General features: G+C 36.4%; 1 protein-coding gene across 4 annotated transcripts in view; it reads left to right on the forward strand.

Annotated features, from left to right (window-relative positions):
- The window catches only part of AFG1L (AFG1 like ATPase), a 214,795-nt gene that overhangs the window by 158,355 nt on the left and 29,865 nt on the right, over positions 1-26,575 (forward strand). For 3 of the 4 annotated variants that reach the window (XM_008704964.2, XM_040627600.1, XM_008704963.2), the window contains 2 exons: positions 20,163-20,233; positions 20,490-20,590. In XM_008704964.2, the coding sequence (XP_008703186.1) occupies positions 20,163-20,233; positions 20,490-20,590 (172 nt within the window). Of the gene's footprint in view, positions 1-20,162; positions 20,234-20,489; positions 20,591-21,864; positions 23,209-26,575 lie in introns of those variants that run through there. The other variant, XM_040627601.1, reaches the window with a different exon arrangement.

A 26,575-nucleotide genomic window follows, 5' to 3' on the forward strand; every position in this document is an offset into this window, starting at 1 on the left:
ATCGGGATGGCATTGAAAGTGTAGATTGCTCTGGGTAGCATGGACATTTTAACTATGTTAATTCTTCCGATCCATGAGCATGGAATATTTTTCCATCTTTTTGTGTCTTCTTCAGTGTCTTTCAAGAGTGATTTGTAGTTTCTAGAATGTAGATCCTTTGTGTCTCTGGTTAAGTTAATTCCGAGATAACGTATGATTTTTGGTGCTATTGTAAATGGGATGGATTCCCTAATTTCTCTTTCTTCAGTCTCATTGTTCGTGTATAGAAATGCAACTGATTTCTGAGCATTGATTTTGTATCCCGCCACATTACTGAATTGCTCTGTAACTTCTAGTAGTTTGGGGGTAGAATCTTTTGGGTTTCAACATTTGCAGCAACATGGATGGGACTGGAGGAGATAATGCTAAGCGAAATAAGTCAAGCAGAGAAAGACAATTATCATATGGTTTCACTCATTTATGGAACATAAGAAGTAGGAAGATCGGTAGGAGAAGAAAGGGAAGAAGAAAGCGGGGGTAAACAGAAGGGGGAATGAACCATGAGAGACTACAGACTCTGGGAAACAAACTGAGGGCTTCAGAGGGGCGGGGGGGGGGTGGGGAATGGGATAGGCCGGTGATGGGTATTAAGGAGAGCACGTATTGCATGGTGCACTGGGTGTTATACACAAGTAATGAATAATGGAACTTTACATCAAAAACTAGGGATGTACTGTATGGTGACTAACATAATATAATAAAAAATTATTATAAAAAAATAAAGATAGAAATTTAAGTCCTTGATTTTAAACCTTTCTGTTCTTTTTATAAGCATTTTAGTGCTATAAATTTTCTTCTAAGTATCATATTAATTGCATTTCATACATTTCAGTATGTCCTGTTTTCCCTTGTGATTTTGTCTTTGACCCATGGGTTATTTGAAATATGTTATTTAACTTCCAAACATTTGATGATTTTTCTATACATATTTTGATTCCTTTTTCTATACATCTGGCTCTGAAATCTATGCTTAGTATTAATGTAGCCACATCAGCTTTTTTAAATTTAGCATTTGCATGATCTATCTTTTCCCCTCCTTCTGCTTTCAACTTATCTGTGTCCTACTTAAAATGGTTTCTTGTGAGCAAAACATAGTCGGGAATTTATTTTTTATGTAATCTGACATTCTCTTTCTTTAATGGGGGTGTTTAAACTATTTACATTTAATGTGTTTATTGCTATGTTTGTATTTCAATACGCCATTTGTTGTCTCTGTTCTACCCATTTACCTGTTCCTGACTTATTTCATTGTTAAGATTCCATTTTCTCTCTTATATTAGTTTATTTGCTATACCTTCTTGTTTTTGTGGTTGCTATTGAGTTTATAGTAAGCATCTTTAACTTATAATAGTCTGCTCTCAAGTAACATTATACCTCTTGATGTAAAATATAAAAACCCTACAACAATATACTTCCATTTTCAGTATCCTGGCCTTTGTGCTATAATAGTCCTTTATTTTATTATGTAATTATGTATTTTATTATGTAATATTATATGTATTATTTTATTTATTACCGCTTAAACAGTCAATAATCTTTTAAAGAGTTTTTAAATAAGAAAAAATTCTTTTACATTTACTTACGTGAATACCACTTCTTATGCTCTTTATTCTGTTGTATAGATTGAAATTTCCATTTGGTTTTATTTTCCTTCTTTTTGAAGGTCTTTAACATTTCTTGCAGTGGTACTCTGCTAGTGGTGAATTTTCTCATCCTTTATAGGTCTCATATGTCTCTAAAGTCTTTTGTTTTTATTTCTGAAAGACATTTTTGCTGGCTAGAGAAATTGTGGTTGACAGATTTTTTTCTTCCTTTCAGTACTTTAAATGTTGTTGCTTAATTATCTTCTGACTTGTATTGTTTCTAATAAGAAATTTATCATTCTTTGTCCTTCTTTACATAAGATGTCTTTTCACTAGCTGCTTCTACAGGTTCTTTTTGTTATTGGTTTTAAGCTGTTTATGATGTGCCTTGGGGTGGTTTTTTTGTTTCTTTTTCCCCAAGGTTGGTTGTACTTCTTGGATCTGTGAGTTTATAGTTTTAATTGAATTTGGAGAATTTTTATTCCTTATATCTACACATACTTTGTCCCTTCTCCCCCTGTCCAATTTCTGGGACTCCAGTTACACCTATATGAGACCTCTTTATGTTGTCTTACAGCTTCCGGGTTCTCTGTTCATTTTTTTTTCCCAATCTTTTTTTCAATCTTGTTTCATTTTGGGCAGTTTCTTTGGCTGTGTGTAATGTGCTATTAATCCTATCCAATGTATTTTTTTCTTTCTAGAAATTCATCTTCTAGAAGACTTTATATCTTCTTTCACTGTTCTTAATATCCTCACTCCTTCCAGGGCACCTGGGTGGCTCTGTTGGTTAAGTGTTTGCCTTGGGCTCAGGTCATGATCCTGGGATCCTGGGATCCAGCCCAGAGTCAGGCTCCCTGCTTGTCCTATTCCCTCTGCCCTTCCCTCTGTGAGCTCTCTCTCTCTCTCTCTCTCTCAAATAAATAAATAAATAAAATCTTTAAAAAAATATCCTCATGCCTTCCTCTACCTTCTTGAACATACAGAGAATATTTATAATCACTGTTTCAGTGATTTGTCCACTAATTCTACCATATATGTCATTTTGGGGTCTATTTCTACTGACTGATTTTTCTCCTTTTTATTTTAAAGATTTATTTATTTTATTTTGAAGAGAGCACGCAAGCGGGAGGAGGGGCAGAGGGAGAAGGGAAAAAATCCTCAAGCAGACTCCCCACTGAGTGTGGAGCCCAGCATGGGACTCGATCCCAGGACCCCAGGATGACCACCTTCACAGAAATCAAGAGTCAGATGCCTAACCTACTGAGCCACACAGGTGCCTGGGTTTTTATCCTTTTTAGAAGTTATATTCTCCTGCTTCCTTGCATGCCTGTTAATTTTTATTGAAGGCCAAATACTGCGAATTTTACATTTTGGCCTTTGTTGTGGGACACAGTTACGTTCCTTGGAAATAATTGTATCCTTGCAAGGCTAAGCTTTGTAAAGTAGGACCAGAGTAACCTTTATTCTATGGCTGATTATTCCCACTAGTGAAGTGATACTCTTCTGAGGACTCTACTTGATTCTCCATGTGTTAGTAGAGCTGTCTACTATGATTGGAAGAAATATGAACTATTTCTGGCCATTATGAGCTCCAGGGGTAATGCTGTGTGATTCCAATGGCGTTTGGGTGTTGTTTGTTTGGCCCAACCTTCCTCATGACCCCCTCCCTGCCACCCCGCTCCAGAGGGCTGGGGGTACAGGAGACAGTAAAGCCAAGAGTCCCGTTGTTGGGCACTTTTGAGGACTCTGACACTCAAATGCCAGGGCTCCTGGTGATGACTACAGCCTCTTGGTCTGAAGTCATCCATTTTCTTATTCTTCGCTCTGCTTCACCATTGGCATATCCCACCCCCGGCCTTGAGTCATCTCTTCTCATGCATGCACAGATCAGTATTCAGTTCTAAGACCTGAGGGGGGGGACCCTTTGCAGATCATGGAAACTTTGTCTTTGGGTGTGTAGCTCTCTCTTCAGTATTCTACCTTGCAAATTCTAGCTGCCGTCACCTCCCCAAATTCTGAATTCTGTTTTCTCAACTCAGAGACCATTGGGATCTGATCGGGTTTCCTCTTCTGAAGCCTGGAAGCTCAACTCATTTGTTTTCTGTGATCCAGTGTCTGAAAAACATTGTTTCCTATAGTTTAGACAGTTTGTAGTTATTTAAGGTAGGAGGGTAAATCTGGGCCCTGTTACTTCATTATGGCCAGAAGTGGAAGTTTCCAATCCATTATCCTGAAAACAAGTAAATAAAAGAATCAAGTTTTTTCCTGCCTGTTTTAAAAAACTGAATTTTAGTATAACAAAATAGTCGATGGGGGATGCTTATCTTTATAGAAGTTTTCTAGATAACAGATGAAAAAAGAATTAAAGAATTCGAATATCACCGTTTTGTAAAAACCTCATAATTTAATGGAACTAGTTAATGATCTTAAGTTCTATAATAATTGCAATAGCAATGGAACCTGAATTTGATCAATTTACAGGAAATATTAGGAGCAATGGAATGTGTTAAATAACATCATGGGAGTATATTCATCAAAATGTAGACTGCAGATTTTTTAATGACATAAATAACTTGCTTCTTCAACAAATAAAAAAAGAGAGAGCACCAATAGCTTCAAAGAGACTTAAGGAACATATAACCAATTGCCATGTGTGGACCTTACTTAGATCCTGAATCAAACCAACTAAAAACAAAGCAAAAACAAAAACACTATGCAACAACAATCAGAGAAGTTCACACACTAACTGCATATGTCATGACATTGAAGAATTTAGCATTAGCTTTGTTAGATGTGATAAGGATATTATATTTATTTTTTACAGCTTTATTGAAATAGAATTCACATTGCCATATAGTTCACCCAAAGTGTATAATTAATGAGTTTTAGTATATTCATGGAATTATGCAAGCGAAACCAGTCTGTTGTAGAATATTTTTATCACTCAACCAACCACCGACCAGCCCAGGCAACCACTAATCTACTTTCTGCCTCTCTGTATTTGACCATTCTGGGTATTTTATATAAATATAATCATATAAGATGTGTTCCTTTGTGATTGCCTTCTTTCACTTAGCATAATTTTTTCAGGATTCATATTATTATTGCCAAACAATAGTCCATTAAATATAGAACTTTTATATGTCCACTCATTAGTTGATGGACACTTGGGTTGTTTCTGCTTTTTGGCTATTGTGAATAATGCTGCTATGAACAATCATGTACAAGTTTTTTTGTGTGGACTTACATTTTTTATTTCGAAGTGTGGAATTTTTGGGTGTGGTTAGTTCTACATTAAGTCTTTTGAGGAACTTCCAGACTGTCTTCCAAAAGCAGCTGTACCATTTTTTATCTCCACCAGTAGTGTATTAGGGCTTCAGTTTCTTCACATCTGTGACATCACTTGTCATTACCTCTATCATTGTGGCCACCTGTATTCGTTTCCGAGGGATGTTGTTACAAAGTACCGTGATCTGGGTGGCTTAAAACACCAGGAATTTATTGTCTTGCAGTTCTAGAGGCAAAAAATCCCAAATCAAGTTTTCGGCATGGCCTTGCCTCGTCTGAAACCTCCAGTAGAGAATCTTGCCATTACCTCTTCTCGTTTCTGTTGTTTGTTGTTGGTACTTGGTGTTCCTCGGCTTGTAAATGTGTCAATCCAAGTCTCTCCCTCTGTTGTCACACGGTCCTGCTCTGTGTCTCCTTATAAAGGTATTGGTCATATGGGATTGAGGGCTCTCCCACTTTACCAATTACATCTATGAAGACCTTGTTTACAAATAAGGGTACGTTTTGAGGTACTGGGATTTGGGACTTCATATCTTTTTGGGGAAACACAATCTACCCCAAATCCAATCCTAGTGAGTCTGAGATGGTATTTCATTATGGTTTCCATTTGCATTTCTCTGATGGGTAATGACATTGAGCATTGTTTCATTTGCTTGTTGACCATTGTCTGTCTTCTCAGGAGAAAAGTCTGTTCAGATACTTTGCCCATTTTAAAATTTGTCTTTTTAGTATTGAATCTCAAGTGTTCTTTATACATTCTAGATATAGATCCCTTGTCATATATATGATTTACAAAAATATTTTCATATTCTGTGGTTTATCTTTTTATTTTGTTGGTGATGTCCTTTGAAGTACACAAGTTTTAAACTTTGAAGGTGTCCAATTTATTTTTTTCTTTCATTGCTTGTACTTTTGGTGTCATATTTAAGAAACCATTGTCTAATCTAATATAAATCATCTATGAGTTTTATAGTTTTAGCTCTTATATTTAGGTATTTGATTAATTTTAAGTTAATTTTTATATATGATGTGAGAGAGTGGTCCATCTTCATTCTTTTGTATGTGGATATCTCATTGCCACAGCATCATTTGTTGAAAAGACTATTCTTTCTGTATTGAATTATATCGACACCATTGTTGAAAATTAATTGACTGTAAATGTAAGGGTTTTTTCTGGTCTCAATTATATCCCATCAACCTGTTTGTATATCTTTATGTCAATGTCACACTGTCTTGATTGCTATAGCTTTGTAATAAGTTTTGAAATCAGGAAGTATGAGCCCTACAACTTTGTTCTTTTTTCTCCCCAAGATTGTTTGATTTATTCTGGGTCCTTTGAATTTCCATGAGAATATTAGGATCAGTTTGTCAATATCTACAACAAAGCCGGCTAGAATTTTGATAAGGATTGTATTGACTCTGTAAATCACATTGGGAAATATAGTATCAAATATTTTAATTCATGAACATGAAATGTTTTACTAGTGTCCTAGGGTTACCAAACAAAGTGCCACAAACTGAGCGTCTTGGAATAGCAGAAATTTATTCTGTCATTGTTCTTGAGGCTAGCAGTCCAAAATCAAGATGTTGGCAGGTTGGTTCCCACTGGGTACTCTGAAAGAGAATCTGTTCCATGCTTCTCCTGTAGCTTCTGGTGACTCCTTGGTGCATCACTCCAATCTCTGCCTCTATCTTCATATGGCATTCTCCCTATGTGTCTTTGTATCTAAATTTACTGTTCATATAAGGATACCAGTCATTGCATTAGAGACTACCCTAAGCCAGTATGACCTCATCTTAACTTGATTATATCTGTAAAGATCCTATTTCAGTATAAGGCCGCATTCACAGATATTGGAGGTTAGGAGTTTAACATTTTTGGAGGGCACAATTCAACCCATAACAAATGTCTTTTCATTTATTTTGGTCTTCTGTAATTCATTTCAACAATGTTTTATAGTCTTCAATGTATAAAGTTTTGTAATTCTTTTGTTAATTTTATTCGTAAGTATTTTATTCTTTTTGAAGCTAGTGTAAGTGGAATTGTTTTTCTGATTGCACTTTTGCTTTCTTTATTGCTACTATGTAGAAATACAATTGACTTTTGCATATTGATCTTGTAACCTGCAACCTTGCTGAAATTGTTTATTTGTTCTAGTAGTTTCTAATAGTTTGTTTCTGATAGTTTCTAATTCCTTAGGATTTTCTAAATATAAGATCATGTCATCTGTAAATAGAGATAGTTTAGTTCTTCCTTTACAATCTGGATGCTTTTTTTTACTTTCCTTGTCTAATTTCCTTGCGTAGAACATCTGGTACAATGTTAAATGGAAGTGGTATATTCCATTATAGAGTGGACATCTTGTTTCTGAGCTTAGTAGGGAAGACTTTATTCTTTCACCATTAATTATGATGTTATCTCTGGGTTTTTCATAGATGCCCTTTATTAGGGCATCTGTTGTTAATTACTGAGTATTTTTATCATGAAAGGGTGTTGGATTTGGTTGAATGCATTTTCCGTGTCTATTGAGTTGATCATGTTTTTCTTGTCCGTTCTGTTGATAATGGTATATTTCATTAATTGATTTTTGGATTTTAAGTCAACTTTGCATTTCTGGGATAAATCCCATTTGGTCATGGTATATAATCCTTTTTATATGTTGCTTGATTTTGTTTGCTAGTATTTTGTTAAAGATTTTTGTGTTTATATTTGTAAGAGATACTGGTCAATAGTTTTCATGATGTCTGTCAGTTTTTGCTATCAAGGTAATACTTGCCTAATAGAATGAATTAGAAAGTGTTCCCTCTTCTATTTAGATTTTTCTCTTTCTTCTTGAGTCAGTCTCGGTAGTTTATATCTTTCTAGGAATTTGTCTATTTAATTAGGCGATCTAATTTGTTGGTATATAATTGTTAATAGTATTCCCTTATAATCCTTTTTATTTCTAATATTCTCCCCTCCGTTCCTGATTTTGATAACTTTTGTCTTCTTTTCTTTTCTTGGTCTATCTAGATAAAGATTTGTCAATTTTGTTCACTTTTTCAAAGAACCAACTTTTTTTTAATTTGCTGTATTATTTTTATGTTCTCTATTTCATTGTTTCCACTCTAATCTTTATTATTGCCCTCTTTCCACTTATTTTAGGTTTAGCTTTTTCTTCTTTGTCCAGAATCTGATGGGGGAAGGTTAGATTATTAGTTTGAGATTTTTCTTCTTTTTTTTTAATGTAGGTATTCAGAGTTAAACTTTTCCTTCTAAGCACTACTTTAGCTGTATCCCATAAGTTTTGGTATGTTGTGTCTTCATTTTTGTCATCTCAGATATTTTCTAATTTCCTTTTGATTTCTTTCCTTCTTTTTTCTTTTCTTTTTTTTCAACCCATTGATCATTTAGGAGTATGTTGTTTAATTTTCATGTATTTGTGAATTTCCAAAATATCTTTCTGTTATTAATTTCTAATTTCACTCCATTATGATTGAAGTACAGACTTAATATAATTTAATTCTTTTTAATTATTAAGGCTTGCTTTATGACCTAGGATATGATCTTTCCTTGAGAATGTTCCATATATACTTGAGAATAATGGGTATTCTGCTATTATTATGTAGAGTGTTTATATAGATATCTGTTAGGTCTAGTTAGTGTATATTGTAGTCCAAGTTTTATATGGCCTGTTGGTCTTCTCCCTAGTTGTCTTATCCTTACTGAAAGTTGGGGGGTACCAGGCTGGCTTAGTTGGTAGACCATGCAACTCTTGATCTTGGGTTGTAAGTTTTAACCCCACATTAGGTGTAGCGATTACTTAAAAATAAAATCATAAAAAAAAGTTAGATATTGAAGGCTCCAACTATTATTGTTTCTCCCTTCACTTATGTCGGATTTTGCCTAATGTATTTTGGGACTCTGTTGTTAGGGGCCTATGTTTATAATTGTTATGTTATCCTGATGGATTGAACTTTATCATTATGAAATGTCACTTTTAATCTCTAATCACATTTTTTGTATTAAAGTCTATGTTGTCCGACGTTAGTAGGGGTTGCTATTTGTGTTAATATGTCTTTCTTTTTGTCCTTTTACTTTCAACCTAGTTGTATCTTGGAACCTAAAGGATATCTCCTATGGACAATATATTGTTGGATCTTGCTTTTTTACTCAAACAATCTCTGCTTTTTTTTTTTTTTAAGATTTTATTTATTTATTTGAGACAGAGAGAGTGAGAGAGAGCATAAGCCACAGTGTGAGGGGCAGAGGGAGAAGCTCTGGTCATCCCCACTGAGCAGGGAGCCCGATGTGGGCTCAAACCTGGGACTCCAGGACCATGACCTGAGCCAAAGGCAGATGCTTAACGCACTGAGCCACCCAGGTGCCCCTAATCTCTGCTTTTGATTGAATTGTTTAATACATTCACAAATTATATTATTATTGATATAGTTGGATTCACACCTGCTCATTTACTTTGTTTTATGTTTCATGCCTTTTTTGTTCCTCGGTTCTCCCTTTACTGTCTTTACATTATGTGAATATTTTTAGTGTAAAATTTTAGTCTTTTAATTTTTTTACTATTTTTTGTATTTTTTAAAGAAGAACTATTTCTGTCTGGTAAGTATAATGTTTCATCAAACTTAAATGTCCCAAATTTATAATGAAGCATTGTATGTTGCTGTATGTTTTGAGAATTAAAAGGTCAGTAATGGTAATGAATCTGTACTCTAAGCCTACCTGGAGGAAAAAGGGCTCTATGGTGGAAGAAGATAGTTGGTTCTCAAAAGCAGATGCACAGTATCTTTCTTATAAGAACCTCTATTGATATTTTATGAATGAGTAAGGCTCTGTGATATTACAAACTTATAATTTTCTGTTAGTAAACCACAGCTTTCTGCTTTATATCTTGTAGGGCATAGTCAGGTACGCTGTTTATTATGTCTGTTAAAATCACAAAACTGTCGTATTTGACATAATTTAGATGCACATTTAAATATTGATTAATCCTGTATTAACTTAGTACTTAATTAACAATTTCAAGGGTTTAGAACTATTTGAAATACCACCTAAAGAAGTGATACAGCAGCAAAAGAAGTTCTTCTTGTATTGACTTCAGTATCAGACTCTGTCAGTCAGCTCAGCATACCGTTTATCTTCCATTCCTTATTGAACAGTAATTTGACAATAGCATATCACAGTGTTTATTTCCAGTGGGCCAGACAAGGACGAGAATAGAGCTGGCCCACTATTTCCCACTGAACACATTGACAAAGTATTCAACTGTATGGCTGTCCTCATCTAGTAAAGTGTAAGATAAGCTATATACACAATATGTACATGAGTAAATAATATGTATGCTTCTACATATAAAAGTACAGAATAAAGTTTTTAGATTTCCTTAGAAATCTTTTATTTCATCTTCAAATAGATCACATTTGAAATAAAAGTCATTTATAAATTTGTAAATAAAGGTCAATCTTCAACATTAAAAAAGCTGCTCCAGCAAACGCCCACGGTCTTTATTAGTTCCTTGCTGTGTACCTTTTTTAACTATTAAAACTCCTTTGGCCTCTCTTTCCGAGGTGGATGTGACCATTTTCTACTTCAGAAAAGGAGTCAGAGCTTCTTACTTTCTAGCTTTTCCCTCGTTTTTATTTATTTATTATCGTAATCTTCAGTCCATTCTGACTTTTCTTAAATTTTATGAAAAGGAAATATTATTGTATCTACCAAGTTGTAATTCTGCGTGTTACACCACTGACTTATTTGGGGGGAAATGCAATATTTAGATTTGGTGGAAATTTTATATGGAGTTTGGGGCTGAGAAGAGGGGGTGAAGGTCTGGAATTGGAGAGCGAAAGGTGCTAGGTCCCACTTTCTGCATTATACACAGGTCAAGATTAATGGAACCAGGTAAGTTACTCTCCAGGTGATTGAGAACGGTGGGAAATTTAGAGATTGAAATGGATCTCTGAACAGTCAATTAAGCCTTTGAATGATTGAGAAGATAAATAGTAGGACAAAATCCATTCTAACAACTGATTCCGTTATGTAAAACAAACCTACAGGATTTGAAATGCAACCAAGTCTGTTTTATATTAAGGCAGATATAAACCAACTTAATCTTAGACCTGCCTCCAGCCCCAGATTATGTTTGGTAAGAGCACAAAGAGCTGTACAGCCTGAATGCACAAGGAATCAGTAGAGTGAGAAGGCTCCCTGCCAGGGAAGTTTGGCACAAGAACTCTAAGAGGAAGGGGAAATTTCTCCCTCGTTGAATCAACTTTGGCTCTCTGGAATAGAGAACATGGAGAGAGAGGGACCAAGGAAAGCCAACCCTATTCTACTTGTTGATACCCTAACAAGCTGTTGATTTTAAAAAGGGGATAAAGGGGCAAAGTGTGGGTAGCATTCTGTTCCTCTGAGTCAATCCTAATGAAGTGGGAGGTTCTTGAAGAAATTAATTTCCATTTAAATTCATGTGTGACCCTCTTCTAGAAACCTCCACTTCTTTTGGAATTTTTGTTGAGAATTTCAAATGATCCAGCAATAATAAGGTCTTTTTTGACATGTTCTATTTCTCCGTCTAAGTTTTGTGTTGAATGCCTGATTTCAGCTATAGAAATTTTCTTAAAATTGGAATGACTGATTACTTTCCTCTCTGTTTACTAATTTAATATGGAAAAATAAATCATGATTCTCCTACTTCCAAAGCAATCAGGCTTTTAATCCAGGGTACTGTACTGACAGGTTTCCTGTAGGAGTTGATGCCAAATTTCCTGGCAGCGGAACAATGGTTGATTCCAGGGCTTTTCTGACTTAAAGACACAGTGGTACTACTTAACAGAAAATAGAAACCTGCCCTCCCACCCGCCCACTACAGTTTCTGAGCTTAGCAAAAAAGTGACAGAAGCAATGAAATGGGTGGATTTTACCAGGACATTATAGAGCAAAGGAAAAATAGTCTGCATTCTACTTGGGCCCTATACCCACCCTCCAAACAAAAATCATATGAAAAGAATGACTTCGCTTTTTCTTCAGAAATGACTTTAATTCTCTTACCTTTGATTATCTGTGGGCAGATTGTGTGTTTCACATCCTATCTGCCCCAAACACTGCCATGCAGTAGCATCCCTTCGGTGGGGCAATGACCCAGAATTGAAGGAAGTCACTTCAATTCTTTATCCCTACTCAGTTGTAGGAGCTTATGTTTTGTTTCCCCTCGGGGAAAGGGGCTACAGTTCATAGCACTGAGCTTAATTCCTGTATTTTCTCCTGATCATATTGGTGCTACCCAAGTCACTCTTCCTTACAAATATGCCACTTTGTGGTTAACGTTGAACACAAAGCTAACAGAACATTTTCTTCCTTGCTATGTGACATATTCTTGTAGCCCTGAAAGAAAGCTCTGAATTTAACTTCCCTTCTATGCTGAAAAAACCATTTAGTTTAGTGCCGTCTTCAGGCTGCGGCTTTCCCATAACTGCTCTTGCCTCCAAGCTATTGCACTTTCTCGAATTTTACTGGTTAGGCTGGAATAATTTTAAATTATGTTTATAACTTAGGTCTAATTTTAATCACTATTTGTATTTTTGTATAATTTATATCCTTGTGTGTTTTTTGTACGTTTGTTTTCTGAATATGCCTGTTGCCAGCTGTGGGTCTTGTATGCCAAACACTTGATTTTTCTTTAAAACCATCTGACCCTGGTCCTTCTTTGGAGCTTCACAGGTGTGGTCATATGTTTGAGTATAGATTTTTAGTGTAAGGTAATGTTGCTATCTTTTTAAATTGTTTCCCCGGGAAACTGACTAGTAGGGCCCTTGGAGTCATAGACTCATTCCCGTTACTCCAGTTTTTTCCATTATAAATTCTTTTCCTATTTTGAGGTTAAAGTCATTTTCTATGGCTGAAAATTCTTGAAATTTCCTACTTAAAAAAAAGTCAAGAGATCTTAGTGTTTTTAAGAATGGTTTTTAAATTTTATGTATATCATAATGACATGTTACTAAGAAAATGCTTCTGGATTAACTATTGCATTATATATCTGTGTTTTTATGCCTCACCCATCTCTAAAAATAATTTGAAGCAACTTACCTTAAAATGATTTATAATATCATTTATAATATGTCCACTAAAATTACTAAAATGGAAGAAATGGGGAAAAAAAGGTGTAGGCAAGGGTATGGAACAAGTAGAACTTTTTGTACATGCCAGTAAGAGAGTAAACTGCTACAACCACTTTGGAAAAATTGTTTGGCAATATTTACTAAGCTGAACATTGGTATACCTTATGAGCAGTAATTTGGCTCCCATTTAGACACCCAACAGACGTGTATACAAAAGTTTACTGAAAGGTGTGTGCTAGAATGTTCACATAGCACTATGCATAGTAACCCTGAACTGTATACTACACAAATGCTCATTATTAAGGACTGAATTGTGTCCCCCCAAAATTCATAGGTGAAGTCCAAACCCCCAGTGTGACTGGGTTTGGGGATAGGGCCTTTAAGTAGATAATAGTGAGTAAATGCAGCCAGACACATGTTAATAAGGGAAATGAGTTTATATAAAGCAATATATATCATTTTTATGTTATTGAGATATATCACAATATACGTCATATAATATAGAAATATACATCATAGTATATTGATTTGTAATGGTGATAAGCCATGAATTTATTTTTATGCCATTTTTTTTCATAGAAAACCGCTGAAGCTTTTAGTATAACCCTGTAACAGAAAAGTGATTCACTGTTTATTAGTATTGTGATAAATACAGGATAACTTATGATTTCAGGAATTTTCAAGATTAATATCTTCTGGGACTTTGGAAACACTTGTGGGGATTCCCCTGGATTTCCCACCTTACGTGGTTACCCCCAGCTGTCCTCTGGTTCTTCAGGCCAGGACTGCAGGTTTTCTGTTGGAGTTGTGGTTACCCTGAGCAGTCCTGACTTGATTATCTTCAGTCTGGAAGCTGTAAAATGGGTAATTCACCCCATGTTTTTCCCTTTTCCCAAGTGTCTGCTCCCTCCAGAATCTGCCTGCTTCTGTTCACTGCCCAGTGCCTTCAGGTCACCCGTTTTTGTATTTTATCTGGAGTTGATAGCTGCCATGGGCAGGCGGGCCAATGAGGGTAGAGCTTATTTGGTCCTACTAGACCCAGAATTTTTCTGCCTGTTCTGAGAGAGCCCGGCCTACCTAGTATCTTATGAAGAAGGCTGTATGGGAAATAGCTTTTTTTGAGAACTCACCTGTCCAAAAATGTCTTTATTTTGTTTGATTAATAGTTTGACTGGGCATGGTTAGTTTGACAATAACTTCCTTTTAGAAAATTTTAGATGCATACCATTTTCTTCATGCTTCCATTATTACAGCTGCAAAGTTTCATGAGAATTGATACAAATCAGTTTCTTGACCTTTTATATTTAACCTGTTTTTCCTCTTGAAGTTTTTAGGATATTCTTTCTTTATTCCTGGCTTCTGAAATTTCCTGATAATATGCCTTGGAATGGAGCCTTTCCCCCATTCTTTGTCGTGGGTGTTCACTAGGCTCTTTCAACTTAGACACTCATGTTCTTCGGTTCTAGGAAACTTAATTTTTTCATTGATGCTGCTTTTATTTTTTTTCCCCATTGTCTTTGGAGCTTCTCCTGGTTAGAAATGGGGCCTTCTGGGTTTCTTTTCTGATTCTTTTATTTCCCCTTCTGTTTTCCAGTTTTTGTTCTTTTTGTTCTATTTTCTGAAAGAGTATTTCAACTTTTTCTTTTAATTCTTTTCCTGAATTTTTTTATTTAACAGTCATATTTAGAGCCCTTTCTAATGCACTAATTGTTCTTTTAGTTTATAGCATCCTTCTTTGTTTATGCATGTAATAGCCTCTTCTCTTTAGGTGTGTTAGAGTGTATTTCTCTTTACTTCCTCCAAGATCCTCTTTTTCTGTCTCTTTTAATCTTATATCTTAGCGGCTTTCCTTAAATGCCTAGAAATACTCGGTTGTCCATTCACAAGATTGAGGCATTAAAAAGCTGATCAGAAGTACTGTATGCATGGATAGGGTTTTATTGATTGGTAGGCTTCACTGGAGGATGGTAGATAAGGTGGCAGATTAGGTTTTCCTTTCAAGAACCCCCAAATGTCCGTATCTGCAAGTCTGTCTTTTGGCTATTCAGTTTCCTCCAGAGTGTTTCCTTCAGTCTTTCTACTTCCTAGGGTGGAAGTTTGGCTAGTAGGGTTCTGGATGCTGAAGAGGGAATGACTGCTGGTTTCACTATTTAATATGTAGGATTTCAGTATGGTGTCTGTCCCCCTTTCTTCATTGTTAAAACTGACCCAGATGGTAAACTTACCAGTCTCAGCTGGAGCGGAGAAGGTGTACAGGGCTCTTCCTGTCCAGGTAAAGGCAGGGCATCTAAAGAACTGCCTTTGTCTTATTTTCCAACAATGCCCCTGTTTCCAGCCTACCCCCTCACCTGTAACTTCAAGTATATCTAGTAATGCTAAACCTTTGGAGGGTTTTTAGTGAGAACTGGCTTGCTTCATGTTAGCTTAGCACCCCACCTCCCACCTTCTGACTTCTCACTCTACCAAGGTTCTACACATCCAAATAAGGACAACAATGCCAGATTTTGCTTCTTTCAGGCTCCCCTAATCTTTCCAGGTGACTCGTGTAGAGAGCCCTTCCCTCCCATCACTTGTCTTTGGGGGAGGGTAAATCACCCTCTTCTTTCCTAAGGGGAGGGCACTTACATCAATATACAGATCATCTAAACTGAAAATCAATAACGAAACAGTGGCTCCGAATGACACAATGGACCAGATAAATTTAACAGATAGATTCAGGACATTCCATCCTAAAACAGCAGATACACATTCTTTTCAAGTGCACATGGAACATTCTCCAGAATAGATCACATATTAGGTCACAGAACAAGCCTCAAAGAATTCAAAAAGATTGGGGCGCCTAGGTGGCTCAGTCGTTAAGCGTCTGCCTTCCGCCCAGGGCGTGATCCCAGGGTCCCGGGATCGAGCCCAGCATTGGGCTCCCTGCTCTGCTGGGAGCCTGCGTCTTCCTCTCCCGCTCCCCCTGCTTGTGTTCCCTCTCTTGCTGGCTGTCTCTCTCTCTGTCAAATAAATAAAATCTTTAAAAAAAAATTCAAAAAGATTGAAGTCATACTGTACATCTTTTCTGACCACAACACTATGGAACTAGAAGTCAACCTGAAGAAAAAAATCCTAAGGGGAAGAAGGGAAGAAAAAGGCTCTTACCACAAATACTGGACGTAAAGACTGCTGATCCTTTTCCCCCTCCTCATAAAGACACTGTGGTGTGGTGAAGAGGAAGAGGTGGTGGAGGAGGAGGAGGTGGCATTTGGAATAGGGCGAGTTCTCTTCATGATTTAACCATGGGGGCAGGAGTCTGGATCCAGCCATTGGTGGCGCATTGGTAGTTCTCTTTAGAAACGTGGGAGCACTAAGCACTTCTAGGCATCAGCTTCCCTTAACTGCAGTTCCAGGATAAGAGGGAAGAGTTGTACTCCAAAACTGCATAAGATTTCACTGTGTGGGGGCGCCTGGGTGGCACAGCGGTTAAGCGTCTGCCTTCGGCTCAGGGCGTGATCCCAGCGTTGTGAGATCGAGCCCCACATCAGGCTCTTCTACTATGAGCCTGCTTCTTCCTCTCCCACTCCCCCTGCTTGTGTTCCCTCTCTCGCTGGCTGTCTCTATCTCTGTCGAATAAATAAATAAATAATCTTAAAAAAAAAAAAAAGATTTCACTGTGTGAGTGTATTCAAATGTGCTTCATAGTTCCCATTGTGGGACGTTAGGGGTTTTTTTCCCCTCACTTTTTTGATGCTAGAGGTATTAAAATGAACATCCTTATAGTTGTTAACCATTATTATTTTCATAGGTGAAATTCTTATGAGTGGAATAGCTGGGTGATGTGGTATGCATGTTTTTAATGCTTTTATTACATATTTTCTGGTTGCCCTGAAATCTTGTACCAATTTTATACCACTCCGAGCAGTATGTGAAGAGAGTCCATTTTCCCCTTACCTACACTTGCTTTAGCTTTTTTCTTATCTCTGCCAGTTTAGACAAAAATAGTATTGCATTATTTTACTTTGTATTTATAAAAAGTAAATGAATGATTTTACATAGACTTCTTGCCTGTCGAGCTATTTTTTACATGCATTTTGCCTTTTCAGATCTTTTGTCATGTTTTCTATTTGTGGTATTAAAATTGTATTAATCTGTAATACATTGATAGTAATATGCTATCCATGTTGCCACTGTGTTTCCTGGTTTGATATGCCTATATATTTTACTTGTTATACTTCGTTATACAAAAATTTTAAATTTTTATATATTCAGATCTTAGATAAGTGAGGGCTTAATTCTCTGAGTCTCAGTTTTCTCTTCTGTAAAAGTGGGATAATAGCAAATACTACATGGAAGGGGGGGTAGTATAGGTAAACTAATTGTTACATAATAGTTGCTTGATAAATACAGCTTTTGTTATTCCCTGTGTGACACATTGAAATAGTTCAGAATCATCTAAATTTTTTACTAGAATTACAAAACATATTCATAGCTGTTTGAACCAGATATGAACCTGGGTAATGAGTAAAACTCTGAATCTTTTAAGCTAATATGGACAGGTAAGTTTTAATTTCTCTTTTTACTTTCCTGGTTCTCATCCTTCAGAAAAGTTCATGAGCTCTGATTGATGCATTCTCTTAAATAGGGAAATCTGGTCTGAGTGGAGTGTGAGAAGACTAGTGTTTTCTTGTAAATTATCTGTTAAGGGATTATAAATAAGTTCATTTCTGGTAAGGATTTCTTTCACAGCATCCTTACTTGTTACATGTCAGTATAGAGATATATCTAATAAAATCAAAACACATACTAGCCCCTCCCGCTTTTAAGATAATATGAAGCTGAGGTTTCTGTTCTTCAGCTGGTCAATAGAATTCACTCCCTGAGGTCAAGTACAGTTTGGCTTAGACGGATAACAGGCTGTTCAGTTGTAAGTTACATGAACTACTTTTGTGAATATTTATTTTTAGGCCTCTTAACACCAGTAAAAATTTTTATTTTGCATGTTGTAACTTCTGAGTAACTTCTTATGATAATGTAATAGACTTTTATGTATGTATTTATTTTTGTGAGAGAGAGAGTGTGCGTGTGTGAGCAGGGGTTAGGGTGGGGGGTAGAGGGAGAGAGAAAGAGAATCTTAAGCAAGCTCCATGCTCCATGTAGAGCCCCACACGGGGCTCAATCTCATGATCCTGAGATCCTGACCTGAGCCAAAATCAAGAGTTGGATGCTTAACCAACTGAGCCACCCAGGCGCCCCATACAGAATTTTTATAAGATACTGCTATAAAAAAATAATTATGCCATTTCACATATAATTTCACTGTAAGTGAAATCATACATGGTAGTTTCATAGATGACGTAGAAGATGTGGCCTGACTGAAGTCTTATGAGCCACATTTTAATATTAGAGTATATTAGAGTACAGAGTATGAGAGAAACCACTACTGAGGGAGTTTGTAAGCAATTGTTTATTCACCAGATAGGCTTTTAGAAATGTAACTGTGTTCCGTCTTGGTTATTTTTCAGAATTCATTTCCACCCCTCTGTTGGGTAACATGCCTATCCTAAGGAGAAGTTAACTTTCTGCAAGCCAGCAGATACCCTGGGTGGCTGGCTTTGCTCCTTCTGTTTTGTATCCCTTAAAAATTACCTTCGCTTCTCCAACGGTTGTGTGTGTTTCCGCCACCATTTCAAGGTGGAGACAATTCCAAATGAATTCCCAAGAATACTATTGGCAAAGCTATGTAAACATACATGTGCTTGGTGTGGGCACGGACATTTACATTGGCTTGTGTGTTTTCTTCATACCTTTAAAATTGTTTTTTGTCTCTGTAGTCACTTTCTGTAATGTCATTTTATTATTGTAATACTACCCTATTCAAACGTCATACAAGGCTTTACTTAAGTCAAATAGCATTTCCCCTGCAAAGTTTGCCATTGCAGATGATGATTTTAAGATCCTTCGAGGTGGAATGGTTATCACTTGAAAGGTGACAGTTCCAAACCCTTCATAATGACCGTGTGCTGTCCTGTATTTTAAAAGCATTTGCTGTACAACAGTTGAAGAATTAGGTGCTTGTGTGGCAAATGCTTGCCACCTGGTAATTATCTCAAGGGAGAATTGAGTTTGGTTTCATTTAAACTTAAAGAAAAAATAATTTGTCATGTTAGTTTTCAGAAAGACTTTATTAAGATGAGTGAATGTCCAGAATTGAGTTTAATTGCTTCCACACCTAGATAAGAGTGATTTGTATGTCAAAATTAAGCATATCGGCAGGTCATCCTTTGTAAGTTTGTATGTAGCGTTGAAGTAAACTTACATTTACACTTGAAGTTTTTTTTTTAACAGCATTTATTTCTTCTGCCAGTTATTTTATTTTATTGACAGTTAATTTACAAACCCCTCTTTAAAAAAAGTGACAGGAAAAAAGGGCATAGTGTTAACACATTTGTATATGTGGGTTCCCTAAACCATATGGTGATTTGTAATTAGAATACAAAGGATTCTTTGATGAGACTAACTTCCTAGGAGCTGCAATGGTAGGCATCACAGAAGGAGAGAGTTTTCTTGAATTTCTGACAAGGACACTTTTGAGAGAAACTGTGTGGTCTATAATTGTCCTTATACTCGAAGTCCGATAAAGTTATTGATGTGCAGATCAAGTTGGTATTTCGAAGCTGGTAATTTAATTCTGGATGTTTGATCCTCTCAGTCAGTGGCTTGACTTGGTTTTTTTTTTTTTTAAGCAGCTTCAATATTTAATTTCACATGTACCCTCTCAGTAGAGATTTCAAAGGATACTTTGCTGGATGCTTGACTGCCTTGTCTATTTGCTCTTGTTTTGCATGCAAGAGAGAGCCAGAAGCCTTTCTTCTCATTGTGTACACATAGTATTAATGGATTTACTCTGCCTGTATCGTCTCATTACTGGAAACAGCCAGAAGCACAAAAGTCTTTCAGTGTATGCAAATAAGGCAGAATCATCTACCTGAGAGTTAATATTCTCTGCTTTTAAGTGTATTCTAAATCTAATGTTTGTATTTAGAGCATAACATCCTGTTCTCTTTTTTTATGGGCAAAAAGCTAAGCAGGCTCAGGCAGCTGTTTGATGTTGGCTTCAAGTGTTATTAATTTCATATTCTATTATTCTTTTCACTGTAGCACAAGTGAAGCTGATGTGGAGGCTGTCATGGATAAGTTGTTTGATGAGCTGGCTCAGAAACAAAATGATTGTACGTAAGTTAATTTCTCTTGAAAGAGAATACATTTAGAACACAATGCCCAATCTCCACTGACCAATTAATAAGTTCCATTGCTGTATATGGGTTGATGCCACGCTCAAGTGGCAGTCATTGTATCAGCATTTTGTCTAATTTATGTGTTGAATCATGTGCTATTATTCATCAAGCTATGCATTTCCTATCTGTAAGAGATGAATTTTATAGTAATTATCCAGACAAGATTGAGTCTTTGTTCATGTTCCCATAGTAACTAGACCAAGGATTCTAAAAGTGCAAGGCAGAGAGCTGCGGCTGAATAAAGCCTGTGGAACTGTTGCCGACTGCACATTTGAAGAGCTGTGTGAGAGAGTAAGTATCCAGACACGTCCAGACTCGGCCTTTTCACATGTTAAAATACTTCAAATTTTCCTCTCTGCCTGTTTCAGATTTTAAAATACAGTTCACAGAGTCGGAACTGATTTAATGGTCTTATGAAGGGAAATACTCATCCGTATATGTCATGCGCCTTTTATAGACGTTGGCTCAAAATTTGCGCTTAGAAGGGTGCTAAAACAAAATTGGAAATACAGAGAGAACTAGCAACTGTTGCTGGAAGCAAAACAGAAACCAGTTTTAGGGATTTTTGTGAAAGTCAAACGTAAGAGAATTATGTTTTCTTAAGTTGAGGTAAGGTTGGTATGCGGGGCAAGAAACATGAGGTGATACTACCATGATGCAAGGACATATGACGTGAGATAATTCTTAGCCCTTGTTCTCATTGCCCACCTGTGATTGCCATTTCTGATCTATTTGGGTGACAAAGAAAGTGAATTTCTATAACTGTGAGATCTAATATAATAATATATTCAACAGAGAAAAAATGTATGTAACACACACATTCATATAAATGAGAAAGACCTTGATTGCAGATTCATTATTGATATAAATTCTGTCTTTTAAAGGCTCTGGAATTCTCATTACTCAGTGGATATTCAATATATTTATTGACTATAAATCTTGAGAAAAACAAATCCAAATTATACATAACTTTAAGCATGATTTCTCAATTGTCCTGTAAGTGGTCTCTGACTTATCTTAAGTTTTAAGATAACTAAAAAAGAATTGTTTTTCAGTGAGGGGGAAGAGAAAGTCTTTATTTATAACTGCCAGCCATTTTGTGAGTACTTTTCTCAAAAGCTAATGACTTAGTTACTTCTAACCAGTGTAAATTTGTAATTTTTAAACCAGAGAGATGAATCTAGTCTGTAGTTGTTATTAGAGAAATAAAGCACTTCAAATCAATAAGGTTTAAGATCAAGTAAGATCCTCTGACAGGGCGAAAATATCGTCCATGGTGNTAGGGAAAGTCATCCTGGGTAATATGGACCCTGCACACTTCTATGGGGTCAGTTTCATCGAGGTCCTAATAACCTATTCTCTCTAGACAAAATTCGACTAAGGCTTCCTTATAAGCTTTACTTACTTTGCTAGAGAAGTAAACTTGAGAAAAATATTGTATATTGAAAAGATGAAGCTCCTCTTTATTCCACAGAAGGGGACCTAGTGAGGAAAGGGGAAGGGTAAATATGGTCTCTTGGAGCAGACACTGAGTATTTGTATTTTTTATGTGTTCATTATTTCAGGAGACACTTAGTGCCAGGAAAATCCACTACTCAGGGACCCAAATCTTCATATTCTACTCTGGGGAGGTGGTAGGGAAGAAGATTATTGCAGAGAATTCTTTTTCTTTTATTTACAAAGTTCCAGAACAATTAAATAAATTCAGATAAAAGGTTATTAGTGTACATCTTACCTTTTTAAATCAAATTATGGTATAGGTCAATCACAAGATTCTCTTCCACCCTTTTTATATAATTCTCAGGGCCCATGTGAAACAAGCTAGGTCCAGGTATGTCTGTTGAAATTTTACGTTTAACTGCATGTGTCCTAAATTCCTTCTCACACATTCAACCACATCCTGCCAATTGGCATTGCAAGGCAGCTAAAGGACTAAAGTTTGTAGGGAGGATTCAGGATTGGTTGAACAGGTGGAACTTTCAAGATGCCTTTCAACACCAAGATTATGACTGTTTAACTTAAGGATTGATGAGGAATGTGAGGAGAGAAAGAGAGGACAAAAAGACTTAGGGATAGTTTTTTAGATTTTGTTTTTTTAATTTGACAGAGGGAGACCGTGCTTGAGCTTACACAAGTAGGCAGAATGGCAGGCACAGGGAGAAGAAGAAGCAGTCTCCCCACTGAGTAAGGACCCCGATGTGGGGCTCGATTCCAGGACCCCGGGATCATGTCCTGAGCCGAAGGCAGCTGTTTAACCAACTGAGCCACCCAGGTGCCCCTTAGGGATAATTTTTGACATTGGATTCACATCCTCCCTATAAGGATCTGACCCATTCTGTATTAAACTCTTTGTAATCTCACTTCTACCATACCTGTCCCCTATGCTTTAGCCAGGCTGGCTGCCTGCCTTATTTGGACGTGGCATTGCTCAAGCTCAGCATATTTGGGAAACGGCACACACAAATCAGCAATGCTGCAGGAATGGTTTTGCTGCTGGGAAGGTAAAGGGCCAGAGAGATTCCTGGGCTGCCTCAGTTCTGGTGATTAATGCCCTTATTCCCTGATGCTAATCACCACTGTTGGCATCCAAACACCATCAGCCTTGACTCTTGGCCAAATAGTAGAGATAAAAGCTATTCATCCTTTAGTATTTCCTGAGAGTGTACCAAGCATGGGACACAAACCAGAAGACGTTCCCAACCAGTGGTTTCATTTGGAATATGTGAAATGAAATAAAGCATAAAATAGAAATAGAGAAGTGAAATGTTTTTTAACAACTCCCCAAGAGATACTGTTAGGTACAGTTATAAGTCTAAACACATGCAAACTAATTTGATATAATCAAGATTAATAGATAGATGAAGGCCAAAACATGTATCTGATGGATCTCCATTCCTTGAATACTAAAAACCAAAGAAGAAAAAAGCTAATAAACAAGAAGTTGACAGTGAACAGTGTATACCCATGCATATGCATCAACTGATATATTTCTCTGCTTAGACTTTTTACAAACACACCTGGCTACCTGTCATTATTTTTAAGACACAAATAACAAACTACTCCTGCAAATAGTTACTTGTGAGCACAGTTATCAGTTGAGGAAACAATTTTCTGCAGGTGTAAAAATTACATTTTTCAATAAGGAAAATTTAGGTATAGTCAGTTTACTCATTAAGCCTTTAGAATTCAGTTTTGGCTCACTTCCTTTGAACAGGGTTCTTTCATTTTTGATCTACAAAAGCTTAACCCTAAAGCAAGAGGTTCTCAAACTGTTCGCTTTCAGGACCCTTTTACACTCTTAAAAATTATTGAGGAACCCAAAGAGCTTTTGTTTATATGGGTTATCTCTCTTAATATTTACTCTATGTATTAGAAATTAAAACAGAAAATTTTGAAGTATTTATAATCGATTTAAAATAACAGTGATAAACCCATTATATTCAACCCATCAAATTAGCGTAAATATCACTTTTATGAAAAATATTTTCCAAAGTGAAAATAATGTAGTAAGAAGAGTAAGATTATATTATATTTTTTGCAAAGCTCTTTAGTATCTGGCTTAATAGAAGCTAGGGGCATCCTCATATCTGCTTTTGCAGTCAATCTATTATGAAAAATTGTTTTGGTTAAAGCATATAAGAAAATCTGGTCTCATACAGATACGTAGATGGAAATGGGAAAAATATTTTAATAGCCTTATCAGATAATTATGGACTCTCTTTTTTGATGCTACATGAAAATTCAACAAGAGCTTCCTTCCAAAGAACACAGTTTGGGAAAAGGGGGAAAAGAGTAACTGGATTTGGAAGTGTATGAAAGTGTATGAAAACTCTGTACTATCCTTTTCAATTTTTCTGTAAACCTTAAAACTATTCTGAAGACTCTGTACTATGAAAACTCTGTACTATCTTTTTCAATTTTTCTGTAAACCTTAAAACTATTCTGAAAAAGTCTTTATATTTTTTTAAAAAACTTGACAAGAAGTAGATTTTAAAATGTTAGTTACAATGTAGAATCTAAGACAGTATCAGTGTATTTTTGACATACTATTTTATTAAAATCCATTAATCCTTCTTGAACTTTATTTTTCTTTTAAAGATGCTTTATTATTTATTTGAGAGAGAAAGTGTGAGCAGGGGGAGGGGCAGAGGCAGGGAGCCCAACACAGGGCTTGATCCCAGGACCCCGAGATCATGACCTGAGCTGAAGGCAGACATTAACCAACTGAGCCACCCAGGTGCCCCTCCTTCTTGAACTTCAAATGGATCTTTTGTCATATGTGATTTTGTAAGAGAATGAATGCAGTGTTATTGGTAAATATTGGTTGACTGAGTACATAGATCTTCCAGATGTTGACACATTTAATTTACACAATATCAAAGCATCAGTCTCATCAGAAAAAAATGTTTAAGAAATGGAAAGCTGTCAAGTTCATGGTGGCAGCAACAAGTTTTCCAATGTTCTAATTTTCACTTGGTTGCTCAGATCTTATCACTGGCTGGCAACAAATTACTTTTAGTTGTTTTCCTTGAAGTGACAGGTTCATTTTCAAGAAACTGTCTGTGGAACATTGTAAGAAAATATCTGCCTCATCAGAATTACCATGGTTTGCCTGCAGTTCAGTCTTTCAAATAAAAATGATGTTCCATGATAAAAGTGGCTAGTTCAGCTAGCAACTCAACCACACAAGTGCTTTTCCTCAAGACAGCCATTATATTTGGTGTATAGCAGAAGTACTTTATGTGTGCTTCCTTCACCACAAAGAATAATAAAAAGATGTATTCTCAGGGGTTGAGATTTAACAAAATCCTATTTACTGATTCTCTAAGGATGTTCTTAAGTAGAACTGGATTTATTTTTAATTTTTTTTTTTTACTGTGGATACACGGGCAGTGAAGAATACAATATGGTTTGGTGCTCTTGCTTTGATTTATGCTTAAGTGCCAGTAGTTTTACCCACCATTGCTTTTGCACCATTACTGCAAGTGTCACCACAGTGAAAAAGGTAAATAGTGTCCTGATATTATTTTAGAAAGTGTTGACCTCAGGGACCCTGAGAGGGTCTCAGAGCCCCCTAGAGATCTAAGAACTGTATTTTGAGAGCCACTGACTTAAGTAACAGTATTTCTGACTTCACTGCCCTCTACTTGAGCCAAGTAACTATGTCAAGGAAACCTAAAAGCTCAAGTAATGTCCTCAGAGATGAATCTGCCTCACTTTCCCATACTATAGTTCTGATAGGGAGGGATTGACAAGGACGACAGGGAGCAAAGACCACCCAAGTATATTCTCCTTTACCCTTTCACAGTTCCCTAAAACAGGGCTTCCCAACCTTTTTCATATTATGACAGGGAGAGAAAATGATAGTATTTTTATTAAACAGTAAAGGAATAAGGCCACCTAAGGCTTAAGGTCACTAGCCTGAAGGTATAGGTCCTTCCAGCTTACAGGAGGACGCAGGGGTCAGTAGCATAGCTACTGGATAGTGTGGATATGCCAGGACACATGAGTTGGACAGTTCTGTACTAAGGGTCTCAGCACAGAGGGGGCTCTCATGCTTCATAAAAAGCTCAAAGGTTAGCTCAGATATGGGAACTCACAAAGTATCTGATTGTATTTCATGGTAGAACCAGAATTGAAGATTTGATGCAACTTGTCCAGAACATTTTCAGATAGATTGTAGTGATTAAGAGCATAGAATCTGATTCCCAGACTACCAAGGAGTTCAAGCCCTGGTTCTGCCACTTGCTAACCATATGGTCTTGTGAAAGTAACTTAACATCTCAGTGCCTCAATTTCTCCACCTATAAAATGGGCACAATTATAGTGTCTACCTATTGTAAATATTAGATGAGTTAATACATAAAAAGTGCCTAGAATAATGATTGATACATGGCAATGTGTACTTTATTATTATGCAGGTGCTATGAGCTCTCCTAATTGGGTCTGCTTTTCTGGGCATGACAGTACTGAATTGTAGACTTTCAGAGAAAGAGAATCCTAGAGATACCAAGAAACTAGATATTAACCTTGGAGCAGGGAGGGAGAGAGGTGTGAGAAGACGGGAATGATTTGGACTTTTTTAGTTTTACTTATGGCATACATCGATGGCTTAAAGTCAAAACCTTCTTTTATATATGATGGCACTAATAGACAAATTTCTACCTAATCTATAAATCTAGAAATATATCATTTTTTCTTGGAAGGGGCCATGGCTCAAAAATAATCTTTACAGACCGTCAACCCATTCACTCTTTGCCAAAGGTTTTGTTTCGT

Source organism: Ursus maritimus, unplaced genomic scaffold (genome assembly GCF_017311325.1).
Source record: "Ursus maritimus isolate PB19 unplaced genomic scaffold, ASM1731132v1 scaffold_13, whole genome shotgun sequence".
NCBI classification, from domain to species: domain Eukaryota; kingdom Metazoa; phylum Chordata; class Mammalia; order Carnivora; family Ursidae; genus Ursus; species Ursus maritimus.